This window comes from Tamandua tetradactyla, chromosome 20 (assembly GCF_023851605.1).
Source record: "Tamandua tetradactyla isolate mTamTet1 chromosome 20, mTamTet1.pri, whole genome shotgun sequence".
NCBI classification, from domain to species: Eukaryota; Metazoa; Chordata; class Mammalia; order Pilosa; family Myrmecophagidae; genus Tamandua; species Tamandua tetradactyla.
Window position 1 is genome coordinate 7862631 of NC_135346.1, and position 24588 is coordinate 7887218.

At 38.3% G+C, this 24588-nt stretch overlaps 1 protein-coding gene across 1 annotated transcript in view; it reads left to right on the forward strand.

Annotated features, from left to right (window-relative positions):
- Positions 1-24588, forward strand: part of ADAMTS19 (ADAM metallopeptidase with thrombospondin type 1 motif 19) — a 253116-nt gene that overhangs the window by 37530 nt on the left and 190998 nt on the right. Inside the window, exon 4 of the mRNA XM_077137955.1 lies at positions 22394-22559. Coding sequence (XP_076994070.1) covers positions 22394-22559 — 166 coding nt within the window. The remainder of the gene's footprint in view (positions 1-22393; positions 22560-24588) is intronic.

Consider the following 24588-nt stretch of genomic DNA (forward strand, 5'->3'; position numbering starts at 1 on the left):
CATCCAGGGAAGGATACCTTGGTTCAAGAAGGCCAATGAAGTTAAGGGTTTCTCCCTCAAGTGGAAGGCACATGGTGAACACAGTCAGAGTTTCTCTCTCATCCAGAAAGTCACATGATGAACACGGTCAGGGCTTCTCTCTCATCTGAAAGGGCACATGGCAAACACAGCATCATCTGCCAGCTTCTCTCCTGGCTTCCTGTTTCATGAAGCTCCCCGGGAGGCGTTTTCCTTCTTCATCTCCAAAGGTCGCTGGCTGGTGGACTCTGCTTCTCGTGGCTATGTCATTCTGCTCTGTTCTCTCTGAATCTCTCATTCTCCAAAATGTTTCCTCTTTTATAGGACTCCAAAAACTAATCAAGACCCCACCCAATTGGGTGGAGGCACCCTTAGCAGTTTAGCGACCACTCTTGATTAAATCATATCTCCAGGGAGATGATCTAATTACAATTTCAAACATGCAATACTGAATAGGGAATAGAAGAAATGTCTACCTTTACAAAATGGGATTAGGATTAAAACATGGCTTTTCTAGGGTACATACATCATTTCAAACCAGCACATAAAAGGGGGAGAAAAGAAATTGTTTTCTGAAATTGCCTGAACTTTATATCATAAATTAAATCAAAATGAAAGGTATAAAGCAAGATTATAATGCACCACTCTTCTCACTACTGTATTTTTTTTTACTTTGTGACATAGATGAGTATATTTGCTTAGTTTAGCATGCTTAAAAGCTTTTAAAATCAATGTTTTAAATAAAAAGAAATCTGGGACTTTATGGTTATTGATTTTACTACCCAAATATCTAAGGGACTCAGTAGATTTTTAATAATTATATTTCTTTTGAATATCATTTGAAAAATTCTTTGTGGACACTGGACCCAAGACTTACTATATCTGACCTGGGTTTTGAAGTTTTCACTCAGTTACCTGTTCTTCAAGTGCTACGCCATGTATAAAACAAACTGAGTTTTTTCACACTGCGCGTCGCCTACAAGGCCCTATCAGATCACGTTGTAAACCTCATGTACAGCCTTTGAATACGAACTTCTTAAACAGACGAATGCCTAGCGCCACGTTTCTTATTAAAAGTTTGTTACTAAAGATTTACTATTCTGAGGGATTACCCTAAAACTATCCGAAGAAAGAACTGAGTTACAAATATTCCCATAAATTTTAATATCCCCAAATTGGAATTCTAATGATTTTTTTCCCCAACATTTCTACTGAAGGAAAGGCAACTGTGCTTATTACATCAACACTATTAACATATAAGTGACGGCAACAGAGGGACCTGCTCATATTTCCAAAGACCAAGATTCACCATGACAAAGTCTAAAAAATAGGCAAAGGAGACGAGATACTAAATACCAGTATCATAAGAATAATTGACTTCTCTCTCTCTCTTCTGCTGCATGAGGAGCCAAAGAAGTCAAATAGAGGATCATTCTGCTGAGCCAACCATGAAAACCTAAGAACAAGCAGGCTTATATTCCCTGTTCTTCTTTCAGGGCATTATTTTATACATGTTTTTTTTTTTTTTTAAAAAAAAAAGACTTCAAAAATAAAAATAGAGTTATTTAGCATTGTGAATATTTTGCAATAAACTTTCTTGAATTTCTGGGACAAACTCTTCAAGCAATTCAGGTTTTCCATAGATTGTCATCCAAAACGTCCCTTTGGCATAGAATCTATCCCTTGGTGAAAAAGCTACTCCCTCCATTGTTGAATATGAGAACGGCTCTTGGTTCCTTCAGGAATCCCCAACTGCTCATTCAGAGTCATCTCTGTTTTCCCACACTATTGTAGGGGTTCACCTTTAGGAACCTTCTCTGTATCAGATTGTTCGCACATTGCCAAGGCTGAGGGTGCAGCCATATGAGTTATGGGTGGTTTCTGAGTTACTGAGCGCTGTACTGCTCCAGGGTTGCCAGTGGTACAGTTAAAATGCCTCCATTTGTGTGGCAGGTCCCCTGTGACGAGTTCCCTTTGCTGCCACAGCATCTGGCAGTTGTTCTGTGTTTCAATGGACCTGAACCTTCAGGCCTCTTCTGAAAAGAAAAGTTGCCGGACATGTGTCTTCCTGATGGCTTAACCTATTTCCACTTCTGGGAAAACTGGCTGGAGGATTATGTTTCTGTTTAATTGGTTGGGTCTCTTGAAAAGGGCAACTGGTGTGCTCTGCAGTGCATTTTGTCTCAGATGGTCGGCCCTCCTTTTCAGCACAGGAAAGTAGGTCTCTGTACTCACGTCACTTGGACGTGGGCACATTCATAGGACTAATTCATTCCTTTTGGAATTCCAGAGGCGCTCCCAGCAGCAAGGCCAGTGTAACCCGTTAAGAACACGTCTTTCAAGCATGACTGTTTCCTTAACAGAAAATTCTGTTGGATTCTCCAGTGTCGTCTCGGCCTGAATGGCTCGGGGACCACTTTGTTGGAGTCTTCTATTTAGTTTTGGAAAATTTCTGCTTCTTTCCTTAACTTTCAATTCAATGTGATCATGTCATCCAAAGACGTGTGGATTCTGTCGAGGTTTTCATTGCTGCGAGTTTTCCGCGGGGCCCCTAACCCCGGATGGAAAACCGGTGGGTGACTGGAGACTGTGCAGCCAGCAGCGAAGGCTGAGTCCGCCCCGCATCCCCCCCCCCACCCCGCGACCGCCCGTGCACGTCAACCCTAAAGCCACTTTTCAAGCAAGTATTTATAAGTGAGATTTTCTTTAGCATGTCTTTGATAAACACAGGAAAGATACCTTCTTAGATTGGGTTAGCAAATCAAACGAACAATGTTTTAAAAGAAGACTGGTTCATAACCTGAAGGAATGACTGCTCTGTTGATGAACTTGAAATTAGGTAAGAATGAAGGGACCCTAAAAACTGCAGCCCTAAAGGGGACATGTTTGTGAGGAGCTGTGGGAAGGGGTTCTAGTTTTTCCAGATAAGTTTTTATAGATGGCTATTTAAAAAAAGTTTACCACAGATCTTTCCCCTCCAAGAGCAAAGTGGTAATTTATAAATAAATGATGTTATTAATTGTATAAAACAGTGCATTTTGAAAATAAAAAAAGTTCTTACTATTTAAAGTTCTATAAATTAATAAAAATCTTATTCTGCGGCAACTCAAGAAAAGAATTTCTATTCATTTGATGGCCTTTGAGGTCAGTTTTAAAATTTAATTAAAGTGTGCTTTATAATAAATGTATAATGCTTTTACTAACATTTGGACAGGTCCTGCTCACCATTTTGTGTGGTGTATTGACGACTCATAAATGATCAGATTCCTGTTCATTGGTCATACACAGCCCACACCCCCTAATTAACAGGGTTTGAAAAGTCTTGTGTTTTTCTTTTTTAAACATGTATAAGATAACAGATACATTCAGCTGATTTCTTGGAACTCGTATCTATGGATCTCCAAATAGCATAATGTCTTCCCGATGAACTTTTTAGTTGAAATAAGTTAATCTCAGTTTTCCTCTAGGCGTGGAGTGTGGCCGAACTGATTAACAGTCTGATTCGGTAAAACATGTCCTCATTCTCCTTAAATCACTTTCCTCTGGCACATGCTGACTTAGTGAGAACTGCCGTCCATATGCATCCTTTTTGGTAGTTGTTGAATTAAACCTGAAGGGTTTTATACCCATATATGGATTTGAAGCATACATTTTGGATAAGTTGGATAAATAATAAGTCACAGATGAATTGCCAGACCAAAAGAAAGCATGAGGCAATGTTGTAAGTCTGTATTGTGTGGGTGGTATGATTTTAGACCTCTGGTTTTACTTATTATTTTTTTTTATAAGAGAAGAGACCCTATTAGTAGTCATAGCAAAGAAAATATAACAGGCTTTTATGTTGAATTGACAATCTTGATTATCTAGCGATAAAGTACTTAGACAACACTTTGTAATGTGGACCACGGGAATGGTTTACTTTCTACAGAGATTTATGGCTGTATAAAGTGCTTACACATATATCATTTCATTTAATGGACAGGAAACTGTTATTTTTGAGGTAGGAAAGGGTTGCTTTACTGCCTTTTGTCCTGACTAAGCTTTACACTGACACTCACACACGCATATATATCTGCCAAACATAAGCTCAGACTCTAAATCTGAGTACTAAACCAAATTTGGCATGGGTATTCCTTTAAACTAATGAGTTGTGTTTAAGGAAATAAATCCATACTATAGAACAGATTTTAAAATATTCCAAAACCAGAGTAATCTGCGACGATCATACATTTAATGTTACAATTGAGCCTGTTTAGCTTTCCTTTAGAGTCTTGATTTACCACCAAACCAGTAGATAATAATTCTGTGGTTGCTAGTGTTAAAAGCTCACATTTGTTGGGTTCCCTTTATGAAACGTAAAGTGTGATTTATAAATTTCATTAAAGCAATCTGTGGCTCTTCTCATCTTAAAGCTTGCTATCTGAAGAGAGTATGACCGTGGGAGAAGTGAGAGGAGAGCCTACTGTAGAAAAGGTTTATTTCAAAATTCTATTTTCTATACTTCTAGTATTCATGCATCTTGGGTTTGGAACGTGTTCTTCTGTTAGATCCTCTTGGTAACCAAGGTAGCGTGGGGTGGGATGCTCAAGGAAGTCATTGTGAAGAAGCCCATGTTGTTAAAATCTACTGGTACATGACTTCAATTTTCAAACAGAAATATGGGGCACTTAACCTTTCCTTTGTTAATCCAATGATCTCAAATCTTCCATTTTTATCTTTTGTGAGAATCTGATCAGTTCAGGACCATTGACTCTTACTTTTCTGGGTAGATAAACATTTCAGTTACAATTTCCTGGGATGGCTTGCTTTGTTATTTTTCTAGGGATCATATTTTGAGTTTTGCATATACTTTGGAAGTGTCTACCTTTTGTAATTAGGGCTTTGGCATTGTTTGCTAGAATAGTAAATACTGTTTGTTTTGCACATTATAGTTGATGATCACTTGTTACAGATTCAACTGTTTGCTTCTCCGAAGGGCACGATTAACAAGTCTTAGTATTCCCCCATTAAAGATGCAAAAATAAGGACCAAGGATGCCCTGTTACTTGCCTAAGGTCCCACAGGTCCCACATGATGGACAAAACATGAGTTTGGTCTTCCAGTGCCACATCCTTTGTGTTTTCCTTATGCTGATAGTTTCTTCAGCTCAGATGGAATTGTATGCGAACAGTTTGCCGTGCCATTCTTGTATTTGCCCCTTCTCTGGTGGCTGGTGCAGCTGCTTCTCCGGGTTAAACTGTTGCATCTTTGCTTATACATACTTTCAGTTAAGAGATGGTGCAAAATTGCTCTTGAAAGTATTTATGCTGGTCATTCTCCCACTAACCCTGTATCAGAGCAACTGTTACCACGATAAACTCTCAAAAGTCATGATATTCTCAAACTTAATTTTCTTTTCAAGTAGATCATTGTGAACTGGCTTTCTGATGTTCCTTCAATTTTAATTTCTCTGATTATTAGTCAGTTTGAGCATTTTTTTAATGCCATAAGTCATTAGGATTTCTTCTGAGAGTATCCTGTTATGTAATTTGGGCATTTTCTTACTAGATTACTTTTTCATCTCTGATTGTTTTTGGTAAGTCCCATTATAACATATGATGCGAGTATTTTATCCCATTCTGCCAAATGTGTTTATGAGTGTTTTGTCATAAAGCTGTTTTTAATTTTAATGTGGTCAAATTTGATAGCACTGTCCAAGATGATTGTTGCATTTTAGTACTTCTTCGAGAAGGCTTCTCTTCTCCTAAATTGTAATCAAATCTTGCTAATATTTTCCTCTAATATTTTCGTATTGTTGAGTTTGAAAAAAGCAGGTTGTGTAATGATGCATAAATTATAGTGCTATTGATGTTAAAAAAAGTCATTGTGCGTTTTCCTGTGGTGCCTGTGTGTGTGTGTGTATGTGTGTGTGTGTGTGTGTAGCTGTAAAAGATCAGGTCAAATTGGTGCTAGTCATTATTTGGGGAGATAAGTGAAGGGAACTAGGATTGAGGGTGGTGGGTGAAAGAGGGCTTTAAACTTGCTGATAATGTTTGAACCCTGCTTTGAAGGACAGTACTTGTTACTACTTACAAAAGTAATGATCAATGTAAGCATGTTTCATTCTCATAATAAGAAACTTGGAGGAAAAAAGAGACACTTTTTCATAATTGCACTATGTATAACTACTGTTAGAATGTTTTCCAAGACTGTTTTCCTGGGAATGTATTGAATTGTTTTGAAGTTCAAAGCCAGGTGTACAAACAACTTTTATCATTGTTAAAGGAACCTTACATATCACAGGCATTTTACAGTATTGCCCCTGTATTCCAGTCAAATGTGAAGACTATGGAACATGCTTTTCCTGAATATGTTGTAAGTTAATTTCCCCTTTTCTTAATGACGGACCTTGAGGTTACCTCTTTTTTTTTTTTACAATTAAAAAAGAAAGGTTTATTACCCTATGTGACCCTCCTTCCCTCCTCTGAAGTCATAATCAAATCTGGCCTATATGTTTTCCTTTAGTGCATTTTGTATTGTTGATGTTGGTAAAACAAAGCAAGGAGGTCTTACTTGCATGTTTCCCAGGATACATTACCGGAATTGCAATTACTGAGTCCAGAGTTGTAAGAAGCATTGTTGCCTGCCAAAGGGGGCTTGTTGCGATGTGCATATGGAAGTCAGTGCCGTCACACCAGGGTTTTGAGAAAAGAGAGAGTTTACTGCAAGCAGCTCAGCGAGGAGGAGCCTTCATATCTGTCTCTGAGCAGAAGGGGTCTGGGATTCTATATCATTTGGGAAAGATGGGCTTAAGGGAGTGGCTCAGGGTAGGGTGAGATGATGTGGGTTAAAGGGTAGGCGAAAGTGGAGTGTGCACAGTTCTAAATCATGCTCCTTTATGCATCGCATGTTTAAAATGGTGTATTTTTGCAATGGTATTATATTTAGGCAAGGTGACCCTAGGTGAGGGCCTCTCCTGGCTGGATGTGCCCTGGAAGCTAGAGATGACCAGAAGCAGCTTTAGCAGGTGCTGCAAAGGGATAGGAAACAGTAATTTTTGGGGGGGATGAAGCAAGCTTCTTCTGAATAAAAAGAATGAGAAAGCTTAAACAAAGGAAATGGAAACTTCTGCAGATCGCTAAGGGGGGGGGGGGCTCTTTCAGTGGGAAAGTGTGTTAGTAGGAGGCAATTTCAGCATCGTGGGCCTGCGTGAACTTCCCAGACTGCTGATGTACGTGGCGCCCAGTGAAGTTGGCGGGAACCGGGCTGACTTTATGCTCACCGTTTATGTACTATAATTTTATCTGCTTATTTTTTGGTTATTGCTCTCTGAAAAGGTGAAATTGCATCAGATTGCTGGAATTGACATTATTTAATTATTAGTCAAGAATGACTGTTTCTCTCCTTGTTTTCCTCCTTTGTGTATGATGCATATCTTGGACTCATTCCGTTGTTAGCATCTTAGTGATTGTCTTTTTACAGAGTTCATATGCTGTAATCATATTCACACCAAATGTTTTCTTAATGTTTTAGCATTTTTAGTTGTACTTCAATCAAAAGTTTCCTTTTCAGAGTTTTGATCTTTTTTTTTTCCATTTAACTTAGATAACTTGTAGTTAGTTATTTTTTTAAAGTAAACTCTTTAGTCATTCAGGATGAGAGTATTTAGGTAGATTTCTAACTGTTTAACTGAATACTTATTCCTGGAATCACTCATATCAGCCAGGAGAGAGATTTCTAGGAAGAATCACGGTGCTGACTTTTGCTTTGCCTCCTCATTATTTTTTATCAATCTATTAGATAAGAACTCTATGTGATTCTAATTCAATTCTCAAATGCTAAGAATTGCAAGTAGTTGCTAATTTATTGGATAATGGATTTGATATCCAAAAATATGTTGACCATCCTGTCTGCATATAGCAATATAAAATAATTATAAAAATGAAGTTCTACAGTTAGTTTAAATAAAGCTTTGGATGGAAATAGAATGGCTTAAGGTTTATTCTTTATTACAACCAAGGTAGAAGACAGAGGGGATAATTATCTTTATATTATTTATTTCACAAGCATCGTACCCTCGTTACTTATTTTCTGTTTGTTCATAAAATATCTCAGGTATTTTATTTTCCTAATATTTCGTTTTTCTTTCAAACCGTCTGTCGATTAATATTAATGCTACAAAAGCCGTATGTATGTGTACTCAAATTTACACATTTTTTATTGTGTAATGGAGTGAGTTACATTCCATTTTACATTGAAATTATATTTCCTTTAGCATTCATGGAATAAGTAATTGAATGGCAGCAGTTATAGCTAACCTTTTTATTTGAATTGTAAACTAATAAGTATCCATATTTCAGAATAGTTTGTTGGAAGGCAAAGAGGATGTGGAGCCGACAGAGAAATAATTCAGATGGAGGTGCTGATTTTCAGTCTTTGGTTTCCTTCCCCTTTAGCAGCATTGAGCTGATCAGTCCCCCTTCTTAAATCAGAAAGCTGACTTTTGCCTTGCCTGTTCATCATTTAAAAAACACGTGTTTTCTTTATTGCCTTCCATGACACTACATCTGTCTGACGGCTCCTTCTCAGGCCTTATTAACAGTTCTTCTTCTCCAGGACTCCTTTATACTAGTGTGTCCTCGTGCTCAGTTATGGGCTGTCTTTTCCTTCTCTGTCAACACTTAGTTGGTGATCTTACCCAGTTTCATGGCTTAAAAGCCGCTATATGCCAATGACTCTAAAGTCTTTAACTCAAGTTCAGACCTCTCTGTTGAACCCCTAGGTTTGTATATCTAGGTCTGTGCTTCATATTTCACCGTGAATTCTAGTAGCTTTATCAGAACTAACATGTCTCAAACTGGACTGATACCCTCTGCTCTAGTTTGCTAGCTGCTGGAATGCAATACACCAGAGATGGATTGGCTTTTTTTTTTTTTTTTTTTTTTTTTTTAAAGGAAAGACAGAGAGAAGGAAGGAAGGATAGAAGGAAGGAAGAGAGGAAGAAAGGGAAACATCTTTTTAAACATTTTCTTGTTTTATTGTATTTTGTTTCTCCGTTTTCGTTACATGGGCTGGGGCCGGGAATCGAACCGAGGTCCTCCGGCATAGCAGGCAAGCACTTTGCCCGCTGAGCCACCGCGGCCCGCCCGATGGATTGGCTTTTAATAAAAGGGGATTTATTTTGTTAGTTCTACAGAGGAAAGGGAACTAACTTTCATCTGAGGTTCTTTCTTACGTGGGAAGGCACAGGGTAATCTCTGCTGGCCTTCTCTCCAGGCCTCTGGGTTCCAACAGCTTTCCCCGGGGTGATTTCTTTCTGCATCTCCAAAGGCCTGGGCTAAGCTGTGAGTGCTGAGATGAGGTATGCTGAGCTGCTTGGGCTGTGCTACATTGAACTCTCTCATTTAAGCACCAGCCAATTAAATCAAACATCATCATTACAGCAGGCCCTTCTCCTAGCCGACTGCAGATGTAATGAGCAACAGATGAGGTTCATAGACCATTGGCTCATGTCCACAGCAATAGCTCTAGGCACCTAACTACCACACCCTCCTACCCACCATCCTAACTCCCCTCGTTTTATTCTTCATCTTTTTTTGTGATCCGTTCTATAATTCCATGTGACATGAGTCAGAAATCATATTGCAAATTAAATTCCTCTCTTTCTTTCAAACCTCACATCCAGACCTCAGCATGTTCTGTTGGCTCCATCTTATGTTCACCCTGAGTCTGACCACTTTAACTGCCACCACTGCCACCCTGGCCTAAATTACTGGTAATCTTTCATCCGAGTGATTGCAGTAACCCTACAATCTATCCCCAATTGGCCCCTGGAGTGAACCTTTTTAAATAACAACGCAACAATATTTGTAATGGCAAAATATATATAGTAAAATAGGAAAACATGGGTCTAAGGAATTGCACACCATCTTCAGCGTAGTAGATAGCTCTGAGAAAAAAGGAAGAGAAGTGTGTTTGGAAAGGCGTACAGAGAACACTTCAGTATCAATAAGTAGTTATATTTTTAAAAAGGTCTAGAGCAAATAATATTAACAATAGTTTAAAAAAGTGATAGATAATCGCACACTCTATTATCCTGTGTATTTCTGAAGGTTTGGGATATTTCCTAATAAGTAAATATTAAAAAATATAAAAATAATAAATGGAGAGTCTCCACCTTGCTATCCTATGCCAGTTTGTGTCAGGTCCTTTAATGTGTTACTTTCCTTATCGTCTCTTATTTCAACGCATCCTGCATGCTGAACATGATTTCCATTCAACATTCACCTCGATGCTTTACTATCAAAGAACATGAACATTAAGAGAGACATATAAATTAGAGGACATTCAAAACCAATTGGGAATGAAGGAGAGGGAGCCCATTTCATGTCAGAAATGGTTGCAATGCTGGGCATGTAAAGTTGGAATAGAAGGGTCATGAGAGTGTTGACGTATATTTGAGGTATGAAAAGCTGCATAGGGTGCAGAATCAGGACCCATGTTTCAAAATAGCGGCAAGGAAGCACTCTGTGCCTATGATGAAAACCTTTCTGAGAGTTATAAAACTGTCCTTTAGAGGCTGTGGTGGCATGGTGGCTCTACTATTTGGAACACATAAACAGGATTGTAAATATTATTGGGATGTTGTTGAACCATTTCTTCTGTGGGTGGAACTTGGAACTAACTTATCCCTAATTTCTTGTTTGGATGTGGTCTTGTTTATGAATGTCTTTCCTAACACATGATGAATGGCTGTCATAGTCCAGATGTGGAATCTGGTGCTTGCAGAGTGTGTTGGGTTTCAAGGATTATACCAGCTCTTTAGGTATGTGAACTCCAAAGGCAACTGCTAATAAATCAGCATGAGATTACATTAGCTTTTATGGTCTCTCTTTTCACTGATGGGACATATAGGAAAGTGAAACCAAGGAAAGTTTAGGAGGAAAAGAGGTCAAATTGTTCACACCTCTCCTAGATTATCTAGTAGGTTGCTTGTTGTGCAATCATTCACCACAGGGGAGAAAATAAATCTACAAATGTTGGTTTTAGAGGAATATCAGGAAAAGGAAAAAATGTTATTTAGGTAATAAAGAGTTTAATGTTGCTTAAAACTTTTCTTGGAATGCTTCAGAAATAGGGTGTCGTGTCTTAGAGTCTCCTGTCTCATTTCATCTGTATTTTGGGATCTTATGGCTAAGTAATAAGGCATGTGAGAGGGATCTTTGTTGATACAAGGTTTATTGATTCCTTTAAGGGAATTAAAAAACACAAGCACCTACATAGTCTCTTGGATATTGGTGAATACCATTCAGCACAGCGATGGGAGAGAATATTCCAATTAACCAAGTGTCCTAAATGAAAAACACCACTACCACATTTTGCTGATGTGGGTCCAAGTGAGAATATACGATATAATATGTACATAACAAGTAAACTCCTTAACTATTATGAGAGGATACAGAGATTGTCTGCTATGCTGCTCTATTTCCTGCACCTAGCACATTGCCTGAGACATCATATAATACTGAGTAAGTATTATAAATTAATTCTTATATTTACATGACCTTTAAGTGAATTCTAAATTCCAGTTCCAACAGATTTTTCCACATCCCTGAGTACCAGTGTAGTTTGGCCCTTGAGCAGTTTGCTCCACTGATCTTGTTTCCATGGTAAAATGAATTTGCATTGTCTCTCTAGGGGTATGTAGGAGGTTGGCAACATCTCTGTCAATTGTGAGGTCACCCGTGCGATCTGGCAATGATGAGCACTTCCCCAAATCGCAGCTGTGCTGCTTCCTCAGTGGTCTCATTCAGTTCTAGCTGAAGTGCATGCGTGGGCTGGAATTGTATGGGATAAGTGCTGTGGTGGTCATCCCCACAGCACATGGATCTGGAAGTGACCCGTGGGTGTACAACAAAACACGCACCAATTCCATAACCCTAGGGTGGGCGGCAAGCTGGAAGCTCCCTCTTTTGTTTTTTGTTTTTTCCTTAAAGAACTAAAGTCCAGCCAAGGTAGTTAATATATTTAAATTATTTTCCTGATTCAGCAATATGCAACATGTAAAATTCTCTCATTGGCAACATAAGAAATCCTTGCTGCTATGGCTGGTGGGGCTCCTGATTGAAGTAGGCATGCAAATAACTCTTTATTTTGGCTGTTGAATTTAACAGCAGCAGAAGTTCGTATTTTTGATCATCTTGTATAGCGCTTCTACATTTTTAAACCTAGAAACCTAGCTAGATAAGGAACTTCTTCATGGCAGGCTGGATGTGAGCTTATTGCTGTCTGTTCTTTAAAGCCACTTCTAGAAAGAGTTAATTCTGACTTTTAAAAAAAGCAACTGTATAAGCTCCTGTTTTTCTCTTATCCTCATTGGTCATTCCTCCTCCTTTTGGTTCCTTCTCTTCTTCTAAATGTTCCTCAAAGTTTTGTTCTAGATTCCTGTTCTCTTCTTTACAGATTCATTTGGATAACATCATTCATTCCTTCTGGTGGAAAAATGTTTATGTTGACAGCACCCAAATAGGTATCTTGAGCTCAACATTATCCTCTGAGGTCCATACACCCACTGCTTACTTGATTTCTCCACTTGAATGCTGTGCTGGTTTGAAACTGTTAAGTACCCTAGAAAAGCCATACTCTTTTACTCTGATTTTGTGAGGGCAGACCTAATGTGGGTGGGACCTTTTGATTAGCTTGTTTCCATGGAGATGTGATCCCACCCATTCAAGGTGGGTCTTAATAACTGGAGTCCTTTAAAAGGAGAACATTGAGGAGAAAGCTCAGACATGGATGTTGGGAGGTGCTGAGAGAGTGCTTTGAAAGCAGAAGCCTGGAGAGAAGGACGGCACATGTCACCATGTGCCTTCCCACGTGACAGAGAAACTCGGACTTGATCAGCCTTTCTTGAGTGAAGGCATCTCCTTGTTCATGCCTTCATTTGGACATTTTCATGGCCTTAGAATTGTAACTTGCAACTTAATAAATACCCTTTTAAAAGCCAATCCCTATCTGGTAAATTGCATTCTGGCAGCTTTTGCAAACTGAAACAGATGCTCACAGATATTTCAAATCTAATAAGTTCCCATGGGAAACTTTGAATCTCTGCTTCTAAAATTTGTTTCATCCCCATCACCCGACTTTTGCATCTCAATGGCAGACACTTATCTCCTCTTCTTGAGTACTGAATCCAGACACTTTGTAACCATCCTAGTTCTTCTGTATTCTTGGTCGCTTATGACTTCAACATCTCTACAATTAACAGCTTTGGATGGCTGCTGTTTGGTTTGGGTGAAAGACCAAAATAAACCTCAGGTGTATTTATTTTTCTCCATATCCACGGTTACTTCCCTAGTCCAGCTGTCATCGTCTCTCACTTGGGATATCATAGCTGACTACAAACTGTAACCTTATGATAGTTTTCCTAAGAAGGATAAGATGTCTTCCTTCAGAATTTTTATCAGATATGCCATCCTCCTTCAGAAGCATCCTGTTACACTGAAAACCTAAATGTTCTATCATGGCCTTTCTCCCTGCATGGAGGAGACACTGCCAAGCCCTCTATTCTGTTTTAACTGCTGTTGCTGTTTGTCTATGACTCTGGCCACTGTCTCATTATCCACGTCAATTCTTTAACTAAGTCTATAGGTTTACTTCATGGATAGACTTTACAACAATACACCATCACTTATTGCTTTGATTATTTCACTAACCTCCCAAAGTCTTGTTTCCCTATTTTTTTTAATTAGTGTGCTGTCTAAATTGTATATGCACATTGTCTAAAAATCTAATGCCTGCTAAAGGAATTGAATTGGTGAAAATAAAATGTCCTTCTCACCTCCTTCCCATCCTTGAGTTCTGCTTTCCCAAAAGCAAGTGCATTTCTTCTGACACATGCCTCCATATCGCTAAGTAATATACCTAAATTACTTACTTTTTATTTTCATCTCTTGTTAAATATATTTTTTACTGTGATATATATATATGTAATTCAAAACCTAAGTTGTGAAAAATAATAATTAAAGAGTGTACACTCTTATGAAGACAAATCAGTGCCTCCACATACCTCTGGGCTCCGTAGGCTGTGCACTCTTTCCTCCATCCGGACACCAGCTGCACCCCATGGGCATGTCTGGCTCCTTTTCTCACTTTAGGTCTTACTTCAGATACTTCGTGTTTAGTAAGACCTTATGTGGCCACTCTCTCCACTGGCTCAACCTTCACCTTTTTTCTCTCAGACTCTTGTTTGATTCTTTCATGATAGTTTCCATAATTTATAATTTCTTAGGTATATTTGTCCAAATAGCTGAGTTCTCCTGCCTTTCCCACCAACATATAAGGTCCATGAAGGCGGGGAATCTATTTGTCCTTTACTTTGAATTCCAAGTTCTTCACATACTGCCACATAGTAGATGTTCAGTTGATGTATCTGCAATGAACATTAAATAATTAGCAGGAAGCGTAATTAAATGTCACCGCTTTTGGGTAGACTGGCTAATAAACTAAAAAATCGCTTTAAAATGGAATTTTCTTACTGTTTCTCAGGGTTTTTTTTTTGTATCTTTACAGAACCCATTGAAATCCTAAAGAATTAACTCAAAATTCATTATAAGCAGTAAGAAATTACAGTAAGGTGAATAGATGCAAGAAAGTTTCTGAAGATCAATAGCTTTTCTTGATCTGAACAAAAAGGAGTCCAAATATAATAAAAAGAGAAATAGAAAAGAGATAACATGTGAAAAATGAATCACCTGGGACAACTAAATGTTAGGATTGGGCATTCACTGCCTGCTTCACCAGTCTGTCCCATTTCTTTTTCACTTCAACAGAGAGGCCAGAGAGTAGCTACTACTTATTATTATTATCATACTTGTGATTTTTTAAAAATCATTTAGTCGAGTTAAAAAGTAACATTTCTGAAATTGTTTTTAAATCCGTATCTGTTTCAGGTGTTGGGGGGAAAGACAGAAGAAGGCAATGGTTTTTAAGGAAATAGGAGAAAAACCATATGTTTTCTTTTGTAGGAGTGCCGTCTGTTCCACTGTATTTATTGCATAAAACAAACATGACTGCATTAGATGAAGGTAACACAAGAGGCCATCCTGAAGCCCTCACGGTAAAATCTGTACAGGGAAAGATAGATGGTTCTAAAAAAACATATAAAGAGTGAACTTTCATCAGAGTGTGATTCTGAATATGAATCAAATAAGTTGAAGCTGCGGTGAAATACCCCTGGCTGCCTCTCTAACAACCACCCCCTTACATCACTGTTCTCTTTGCTTGTCCCGAGCCATTAAGCCTGCTGCCGTCCAGGACCTTTGCTTTTCCCTCTACCTGGAATACTGTTCTGGAGACGTGGCCTGGCCCCTTCTTATACTCCAATCTCTGCTCAGATGTCACCCCAAAAGGCCAACCCCACTCGCTCCCTACCTGCCTCAAGCACTCACACTATCTGAAATCATATTATACGTTTATCACTTTTTATTGAGTAAACAGGACTCAAGGAATGTCATAGCAAAACAAGTGTTTTTTCTGGGTCTTCTGATGTTCACTCTTAGTTACGAAAAGTTCCCTGGAAAGTTTAGCCCCCAGAAGTCTCTGTTGAGTAATTAAAATCATTCATCTCCATTATCATCAAACTCTCCATGCTCAGGTCCAGTTCAAATTTCTCTGCCACACTCTGTATATATATTCAGGCTTTCCTAGAGCTGACCACAGGCATGACAAAGGGGAGCTGAGATCAAAGTCCTCTTTAGTTTCCCAGCTGGACTTCCATGCCTCCACTCCACGCTCTTGGGCCGGGGGAGGCTGAGGGTCCCGTCGGCTGGCTCCTTGACAGGTGTTTAAAATGGGCTCTTGTCCAGGGGCGTTTTGCGGGTTCTTGGGAGACATCCACAGTTCTGGGGATTTCACACTTGTCCTTTGAAGAGGGTGAACTCCTGTTCTCCTGGGGGTCCCTTCCTGCTTCTGCTTGGCCTTATGGATCTGGTTTTATACTTGTAGGCTGCTTTTTAATTTTTCTTTTTAATTACGAAATAGAACACAGAGACAAATAAGTGCATAAACGATCAATCTAAACCTTAACAAAGAGTTGTGAAGCAAATATACACGTAATTTTGAGGCAGTTAAGTCAAAGGAGCACCATCTGCCCTCTTGGAGTAGGAGCTGGGGACGGCCCTTTGCTAGCTTTGTTCTCTGCTGCATTCGGGCACTAGGACGCTGGCCGTACAGCGTGAAAGCTGGGCAGCACTTCCCTGGATAAAGGATTAAATGAATGAACAACTAAAAAAATTATGATATATTTAGAGTGTAAGCTATTATTGAGCAATTAAAAACCAGACTTATAAAGATTGTTTATAGCTATTTTTCAGTGGAGAAAACTAAGTATTATATAAAACTCATATATATATGTATATCTATACATACTCACATGTATGTAACATATATATATATACATGCATATTTTAATAGACTGGGAAGAAATATGTAAATACTTACATATAAAAATTATTCTATATGGTGGCATTTGGGATGCTTTCTTTTTGTTTTAATTATATTTTACAAATGTTCCATAATGGAATAATTCTGGTTTTGTGGTTAGAATGCATTTTAAGAAAGAAAATAGAGAATAGAAGAAAAAGGGAGAAAGAGAAAGCATAGAGCCCTGGAATAGTCTCCCAAGTCTGCCATGGGAGAATTATTAGGCGTCTACCATTGAAGAAGTTCTGGGGAAGAAGCCTCCAGCCCACTCCAAAGACCAGAGTGCCCTTGGCAACTAAGACTGATCACAGAAAAACACAGAACAAAACAAAACAAAAACCAGTCAGCCTCAGATAAAATCTAGAGCCTTCAATGCAGTATTTTTATCTCCTGTTTGCTGCGGGGTAGGGTCTGGCCTGGCCATGAAGGTCACATTTTGGAAATCTCCCCTCTGTGAGGTGGTATGCTTGATGTCAGATCCATAGGGCAAACTGCTAAAAAGCTGAGGGTTGGCTGGCGTGACAGTCAGATGGCAAACCTCGTCCTTCTCAGTTACCCTCACAAAAAGGCAGCACGTGCTGAAGCCACACAGTCTCTGGTTCGCATCTTGTCTTAAATATGTACTCAGTTTGTGACCTTAGAACACAGTAAGTCATCACGAAACTCAAGTTTTCAACTGTAACACTGTGAAATTAGCATGTATCTGCCAAATTTGCTGCTTAAGTTACATAATAATGTAAAGCACTTAGCATACTAACTATTGTTTTCTTATAAATGTTTTAAAATATGTTTGAAAAGGAAAGCGTAGAGGACTGTATATATTTTTATACCATGTATATAGAAAAAATGGCAGAGTCATAAACAGGCACAGACTTAGGAGGTGCTGGTTTGAGGAGAAAAAGGATACAAGTGAAGTGCGGTACTAAGAAGTAGCAGAAGAGGAGAGTGGCGCTTGAGTGTTCTACTGTGAGTTGATAATCATCTGCATTGAAGAGAGTGATAACTGCAGGCAACCACTGCTGGCCACACATGTGTCTTGAAATGAGAACCATGGCCTGATTAAGGAAACAGAAACAGCTGTTAGAGATGAAGAGCGCTAGGGCAATACAATATTAGTGGAGAAAAATGGCCAAGGGCCACATGCCACAGGGAGGAGAATAAAGAACGCAGAAAGGAAATGGTGGGTGACTTCGGAACAATTTCTGTAGTCCATGGGGAGATAAGCTAGGTGTAGAAGAAAGGTAGGTAGCAGGGAAGCACAGAGGGCTGTGTTGAGACCAAACATTAATTTGGGACTTGGGAGACCTAGAGCCCAGTCCAGACTCAGCCTCCCTGGAACTCATGCAACATTGCTCAGCTTTTTTAAATTGAAAAACTCTGGTGATGGCCATATGATTTCTAAGTTTCCTTCTACCATTGCAATTCTATAATTCTTTCTGAAGCCCTTTGGCAGAAAAATAAAAGGAAAAGGTATTAAGTTAACATGGTAGTCACAGCAAGGCTGTTCCTAAAGACGAAACTGGAGACGCACAAGGAAACCAACTGTTCTAGTTTGCTAGCTGCTGGAATGCAATATACCAGGAACAACTGCTTTTTTAAAAGGGGAATTTAATAAGTTGCTAGTTTACAGTTCTAAGACCGAGAAAATGTCCCAATTAAAACAAGTCTATAGAAATGTCCAATCAAAGGGATCCAGAGAAAGATACTTTGGTTCAAGAAGGCTGATGAAGTTCAGGGTTTCTCTCTCAAGTGAGAAGGCACATGGTGAACACAGTTAGGGCTTCTCTCTCAGCTGGAAGGGCACAAGGCGAGCACGATCATATGCCAGCTTCTTCTCCTGGCTTCCTGTTTCCTGAAGCTCCCTGGGAGGCATTTTCCTTCTTTATCTCCAAAGGTCACTGACTGGTGGGCTCTGCTTCTTGTGACTATGTCATTCTGTTCTGCTCTCTGAATCTCCTTCATTCTCCAAAATGTTTTCTCTTTCATAGGACTCCAGAAACTAATCAAGATGCACCCAAATGGGTGGAGACATGTCGTCACCTAATCCAGCTTAACAACCACTCTTGGTTGGGTTACATCTTCAGGGAGATGATCTAATTACAGATCCAAACATGCAGTATTGAATAGGGGTTATTCTGCCTTTACGAAATGGGCTTTTGATTAAAACATGGCTTTTCTAGGGTCCATACATCCTTTCAAACCAGCACACCAACTAATGGAAATACCTGAGTGGGGAGATAAAAATATTCACCCCCATCCCCCAGATGGAGTTGCAAGTAGAGCAAACAGACAGTCTTTAGAGCAAGAACATATTGACTTAAAGGCAACATTCCTTGACCAACTGGCATGCATTAGGCCCATGTGCAGTATAGAAGGCATGAAATGGGCTATGCCCAGACCCTTCCCTCTAGTAGCCTCTGGTCTAATCAGACGTGAGAGCAATAACCACAAATAACTTAATTGGTGCAGTAATGGAAAGTGCACAGCACAGAGGTGGGGGGAATGCAGTGGTTACTTCCTTTGGAGAGAGGAGGTCTGCTTGACTTTTGAAGAACTGATACCTCTTTGCACCAACAGTGACATTTGGAAAAGAGAGGACTGTGTGTGCAGGGTACCTATGCGTGACCATGCAATTGAAAGTCATTATGGAGTATGCTAAAATACAAATTTGCCAGCACAATTAAAATTTGTTTGGTGTGGTTGTGTTTGAAGTTTTAGTAGCCAAAATAAAGCTGACGAAGTAGGAGAGAGTTTATCATAAAAATTCTTATGTATTTCCACTAAGGGTTCGGAGTTTATCCTCATTGACATAAAGAAGAAACAGTGAATGGGTTGAGTCAAGAAGCCTGTCTTACAATGACAAAACAAAAGGATAGAGATGATGTCAGAGGGTATTTTCACACAAATTTATATGTAGATAACAAATACAGCAATGTGTGACAAATCATTCCCATCTATAGCAATATCGAAATGATAATTTATTTGAATAAAGCATAAAACAAAGAGTGTTGCACTATAATTGATGGCAAGCCTTATATTATGCTTACATTTTAAACTGTATAATGCTCTTATTTACTTAATAAAATGTACATTATAACATTACCATGTAAGAAAATACATTAGAAAATAAAGCCAAACTTGCAGAGACGTTCAGATCATGTAGAACTCAAATATTTGCCTACAATCTTTTTACAAGCATATGCTTATGCTGGATCCTGCCAACAACTTCTATTACCACTGTTTAGAAATAAAACAAATGTGCTCCTTCTAGCATCTCATTAATTCTCTAATCTGCCTTATTGTCAGACAGTAGACTAATCATCCTAAGACATTGATTTTCTCTTACCTATCAAAAAATTCTCATTTGATATTTTGCAGTTTATGGATTGACCTTAATTTATTGGCTGTGTTTTCCCAACTCCCTGCTCAGGCCAGGGCTCCATATCCATTTTGCTCTTTCTCATAATGCTTCCTTTCCCGGGGGGCAATCTTGCTCCCGTTTTATCCCTCAAGACCTTCCTCATATCCTGAAAGTATAATTATCTGTTGCCTTCCTCACGTCCTTTAGCACTACTATATTTAGTTCTTGTGATATGTTATATTTTAAAACAGGAGTTGATCACTGCCTCTTAAACTACTCAGAACTTGTTGCGTGGTCAATAAATATTTGTTTATTCAAGCCTCAGATATTCCTTCAGCCAATCCACTGAAAGTTCACCTAGAAGATGAAGGTTCTGGTAAATAAAGAAAATTTCAATAAAGAAGCATGGAAGAATGGAGAGGAAACTGGGGATACTTATTGCAGGACCTCAGTCATGTAGCTGAGCAGGAGGTGAGGCAGTGGAAGTGAAATAGGGTCCCAGGAGAAGTGGGAGCAAAAGTGGACAGTGTCACATTGCTTTCTGTTCCATCTAGGTTATTTTAGGTAGGCTTAGATTATAGCTTTAGAATCCACTTACATAATAGGCCCTAATTAATTTGAATATGAAGAAATGAACAATTTGTATTTAGTGAATTGAAGCTACAATCTATAAACATCCTTGCCCTTAGACCAAATCATGTTTTATGTTGTGATGAGAAGCTGTGGCATGTCAATACACCCACAGGGAAATCTATTGATTGTTTTAAGATGCACAGAGGCAACTGAATGAAGAAAAATACAATATTGGAACCAATAAGAAAAGAAATTACTGGTAGTTTATTTTCATATAAGCAGTGGTAAATTGCAAAATACTGAAATTCTTGCTAAGTTGTCAAATCAAATCATAAATTTAAATGTCCAGAGAACAGATGCTACTATGTGAAAAAATGCACATGGTGAAATAAGGTAGGAACAGCTATTATAACTTTATTTGCAGATATTGGCATGAAGTGTCTCATTAAAATCATTCTGAAAAAAATAATAAGCAATCTGGGTGGAAAACATAGTTCGAAATTTATTTAGATAATGCATTGTACCATATTCATTCACATATTTTCTTTCCTTGAAATTGTTCATTCTAAAATTGAGAGGACAATATTTGTACTAAAGCAAATGCGTCCTAATTGTGGGTTGTCAACAATAATCAAATCCATAATCTGTTCTTGTTCATTAAAATTTATATGAAAAATGCAATTAAATATTATAAAGTGTATTGTTATTAAACTGCCAAATGTGTGTGCATATGTGTGTGTACATATAAAAGAGAGAGAAGAGAGGGAAGGAAGGTGGAAAGAGGGAGGAAAGGAGAACCATATTTTAGATCTTTAGACTTTCACTAGTTATATAAATAGTCAATAAAATGGAAGTAATGAGGATTTTTAGATTTAATCTTAAATTGTCTTATAATGTCAGTACTGAACAAGTAAATGATATACATCATAGACAGTCCCTGGCCTTTCTGTGTTGAAGATGCAATACATTCTAATAATCAATACAGAATTAAAGACTTCTTGATTTCTGGGGAAGACATATGCATTTTTTCTGGGTAAATTTTTCCCTTAATTTTGCAATTTAATAGAATTACTGTATCTAAAGAAATAATTATATTATTATTGTGTTAGTTATATGTGTGTCAAGTTAAAATGAACCATACATAACTTGTATATGGTTGATGCGGAAGTTATTAGTAACTTTGATATTAGCAGATTTTAGGGAATAATTTCTTCACAAATATTTACTAGAGAAATAATATGAAATAAAGTCAAATATATGTGATTTATATATATATATATATAGATTATGGTTGAGAAAACTGATCAAAATTTATAAAAAATCAAGTCTTATAGTGTTCTTCCATGTGGAAAACTTTCCCATTTATAATGCAAATTTCACAGTTTTAACCCTCTGTTCACAAATGAAACATGTGGCACTATGTGAAATGCAACTTGTTTAGAGAAATGATGCTTCATTTTTACTCTAATGTCCAAACGTTCTTCTTTTGAGTGTCTAGCAGTAGGCGTTAAGAATATTTTATTTATTAATTTCAATGCTGTTTCTCCTACCCTTGCCTCGATAGATTATGCGACTCACTTTATGAAATAACGATTGTTGAGAACTTTAGACCGTGTGGTGTGTGCGATTAAAAACTGTCCCGCGCTCTTTTTGTACATGCTGAACATGTAAGTGGGCCCATGGGTCTCCCAGAATGAACTTTTAACATTCCAGAATTCTTACTGTGCGTCTGTTATTGGCAACTCGCCTCCCACCCACACAGGCTAAGACTGACTAAATGAAGTTTATACTAGGCTAATAAAGTACATAAAGACGAAGTAATAAAGTGGATGATAGTTACCATACAAGTGGGGTTGCTAAAATAGCTTCCCTGGAAGGCTGTGCACATGAGAAAGAGAAACAGTGTGTGTATAAGGGAACTTAGAAAGTAATCTCCTTAAGTGCTATTTCTTATGTATCTTTTCCTGTTATGTATTCCAGATGGGATTTATACAGATCAATGAGGATTTCATATTTATTGAGCCACTCAATGATACAGTGGCCATAACGGGTCACCCACACCGAGTCTATAGGCAGAAAAGGTCCATGGAGGAAAAAGTCCCAGAAAAGCCAGCACCTAACAGCCGGTACTGCAGTGTCATCTCAGGTAATACCTTCTCCAGAAAGGACTGAACCGAACGTGCAGTGTGAGATGACGCCTGTAACAGAGTCCCTTTCTCTCTCTTTCTCATCTTTATCACCTTCTTTCATTTCAAGTCATTGGCTGATCGAAGTTGAGTTTATCCATTTTAGACTTTCTTTTCGTTCTCTGTTGCACACGACGTTTCAGTGCCCCAAAGTGGGAACTCTGATGGGCTCCAGAGATTAATTTATGGCATGTTTCAGACCCTTCTTGAATTGTGACGTGTGTCCCATGGGATACAGTTCCCTTCACTGGAATAAAGAGGACACTGAGAGAATTCCAGGTCACTGAGTCCAAACCCTGTGAGAGCAGATCCATATTTTAGTCCTCCTCTGTGAGGACATCGCCATTATCTCTTTATGATAATGGAAGCCTCCTCCTCTTCTTTTTCTTCTTATTTTTATTTTTTAACCCAAGAAGACCTCATCTTAGAGGTGAAAATGAGCAGAAAAATAGAGACATTTGTATCATCGATTTTTCTTTTCACCGTATTAGGGTCTCTTAAGTCCGGGATTTGAAAGGCCCATAAGTGTTCCCAGCTCTTAAATCCCTGACTCTATGTATCTGCCAATTCATCACACAAATCTGTGGGAAATAACTATTTTGTATACTTCCTTACTTCCTTTAGGCAAGAATCTGTGGCATTTCCAAGAAAGGTAAGGAAAATGAGTGATTTCCATGACACAAGTAAGATCCGAAAGTCATAGTCAACATTCAGAAAAGAAAAAAAAAAAAAAGATGTTTCCCTAGGAAAAACATGTAGACACCTACTCCAGTCATCTCAGCGAATATTCACTGATTTGAGAAAATAGTTCCAATTAGAGTCTGAAGAAATACAATTTTTAATCGAAGATTTCTGGTGTACTTAAGGGCTTTAAAATTGGCCTTGCACATTTGAAATTGAATTCCGGTAACGAGTGCCAGAATACCCATTTTAATACTCGTTGCAGTATCTGAACCTGGTTTACGTACATGAATTATGGAAACAAGTAAATATTTGCAGAGGCCAGAGGGTGTTCACATCATCACTTGTTTGGGGTGTTCAGATTCAGGAAGAATGACAGTGTGTTTCTGTCTAGAATGTATTTATTTCAAATTAATTTAGACTTTCTGTTTCCTTTTGTGAAAACTCATGATACAGGTCAGAGGTGGTTGAGTCCATTTGCTGTGCCACATGGTTCAGTGCTCACTATCAAGGCCAGATAAACATGACACATCTCTCTGTCTATTCTAAGAGCCCTAGAAATAAAGGAGATAAGGACAGCTGGACACACGTCATGACGTTGTGAACGAGCACAAGAAAAGCTTTTGTATTATGTAACAATAAAAAAATCAACTTGGATTTAGTTCATTTGAGGAGATTGCTTGGAGTTGTACTAAAAATCTGCACTCTCCAACTTTTGAGCCATAGTAAGTTCCAGCTGTTCTAATTACTCATGTGCACTGATGACACAAAGCAGGCTTTGCATGCCGTTATGCATGGAGGAAAGCTTTCTAGAAAATTCTTAATTTTAATAGGCTCAAAGAGCACGACTCCATGATTCATATTTCTGCAAACATTGTTCATAAAATTTCTGAGAAGTGCTTTTGCTTTTGGCATGACTGTTACAGATTAATGTTGACCTACTTAGTTCAGGGACTTAACATATACTTGCAAGCAGTCCTAAGCCATGAGCAGCTTGATGACTTTTCAGATATTTTTAAGGGTACAGAGTTTTTCAAAATTATAAAATGGGCATTCCATGAAATAAAATTCTCATTTTCTTTTACCATGTCAAACTTTAGCTCTTCTTTTCTTAGTTTAGCTCTATGCATTAACATATTAATAACATGATTCTCTTTTGCATAATGTAATAATATTTTGTGTTTGCAAGATGGAACCTTAAAAGTTTCTTGATATCAATTTGGTTCCTGCATTATTATTCAGTTTTGTCATTTTAATGCCTTAGGTATATTATGTTTATACGTACTGATTGCATTATTATGTTTTCCA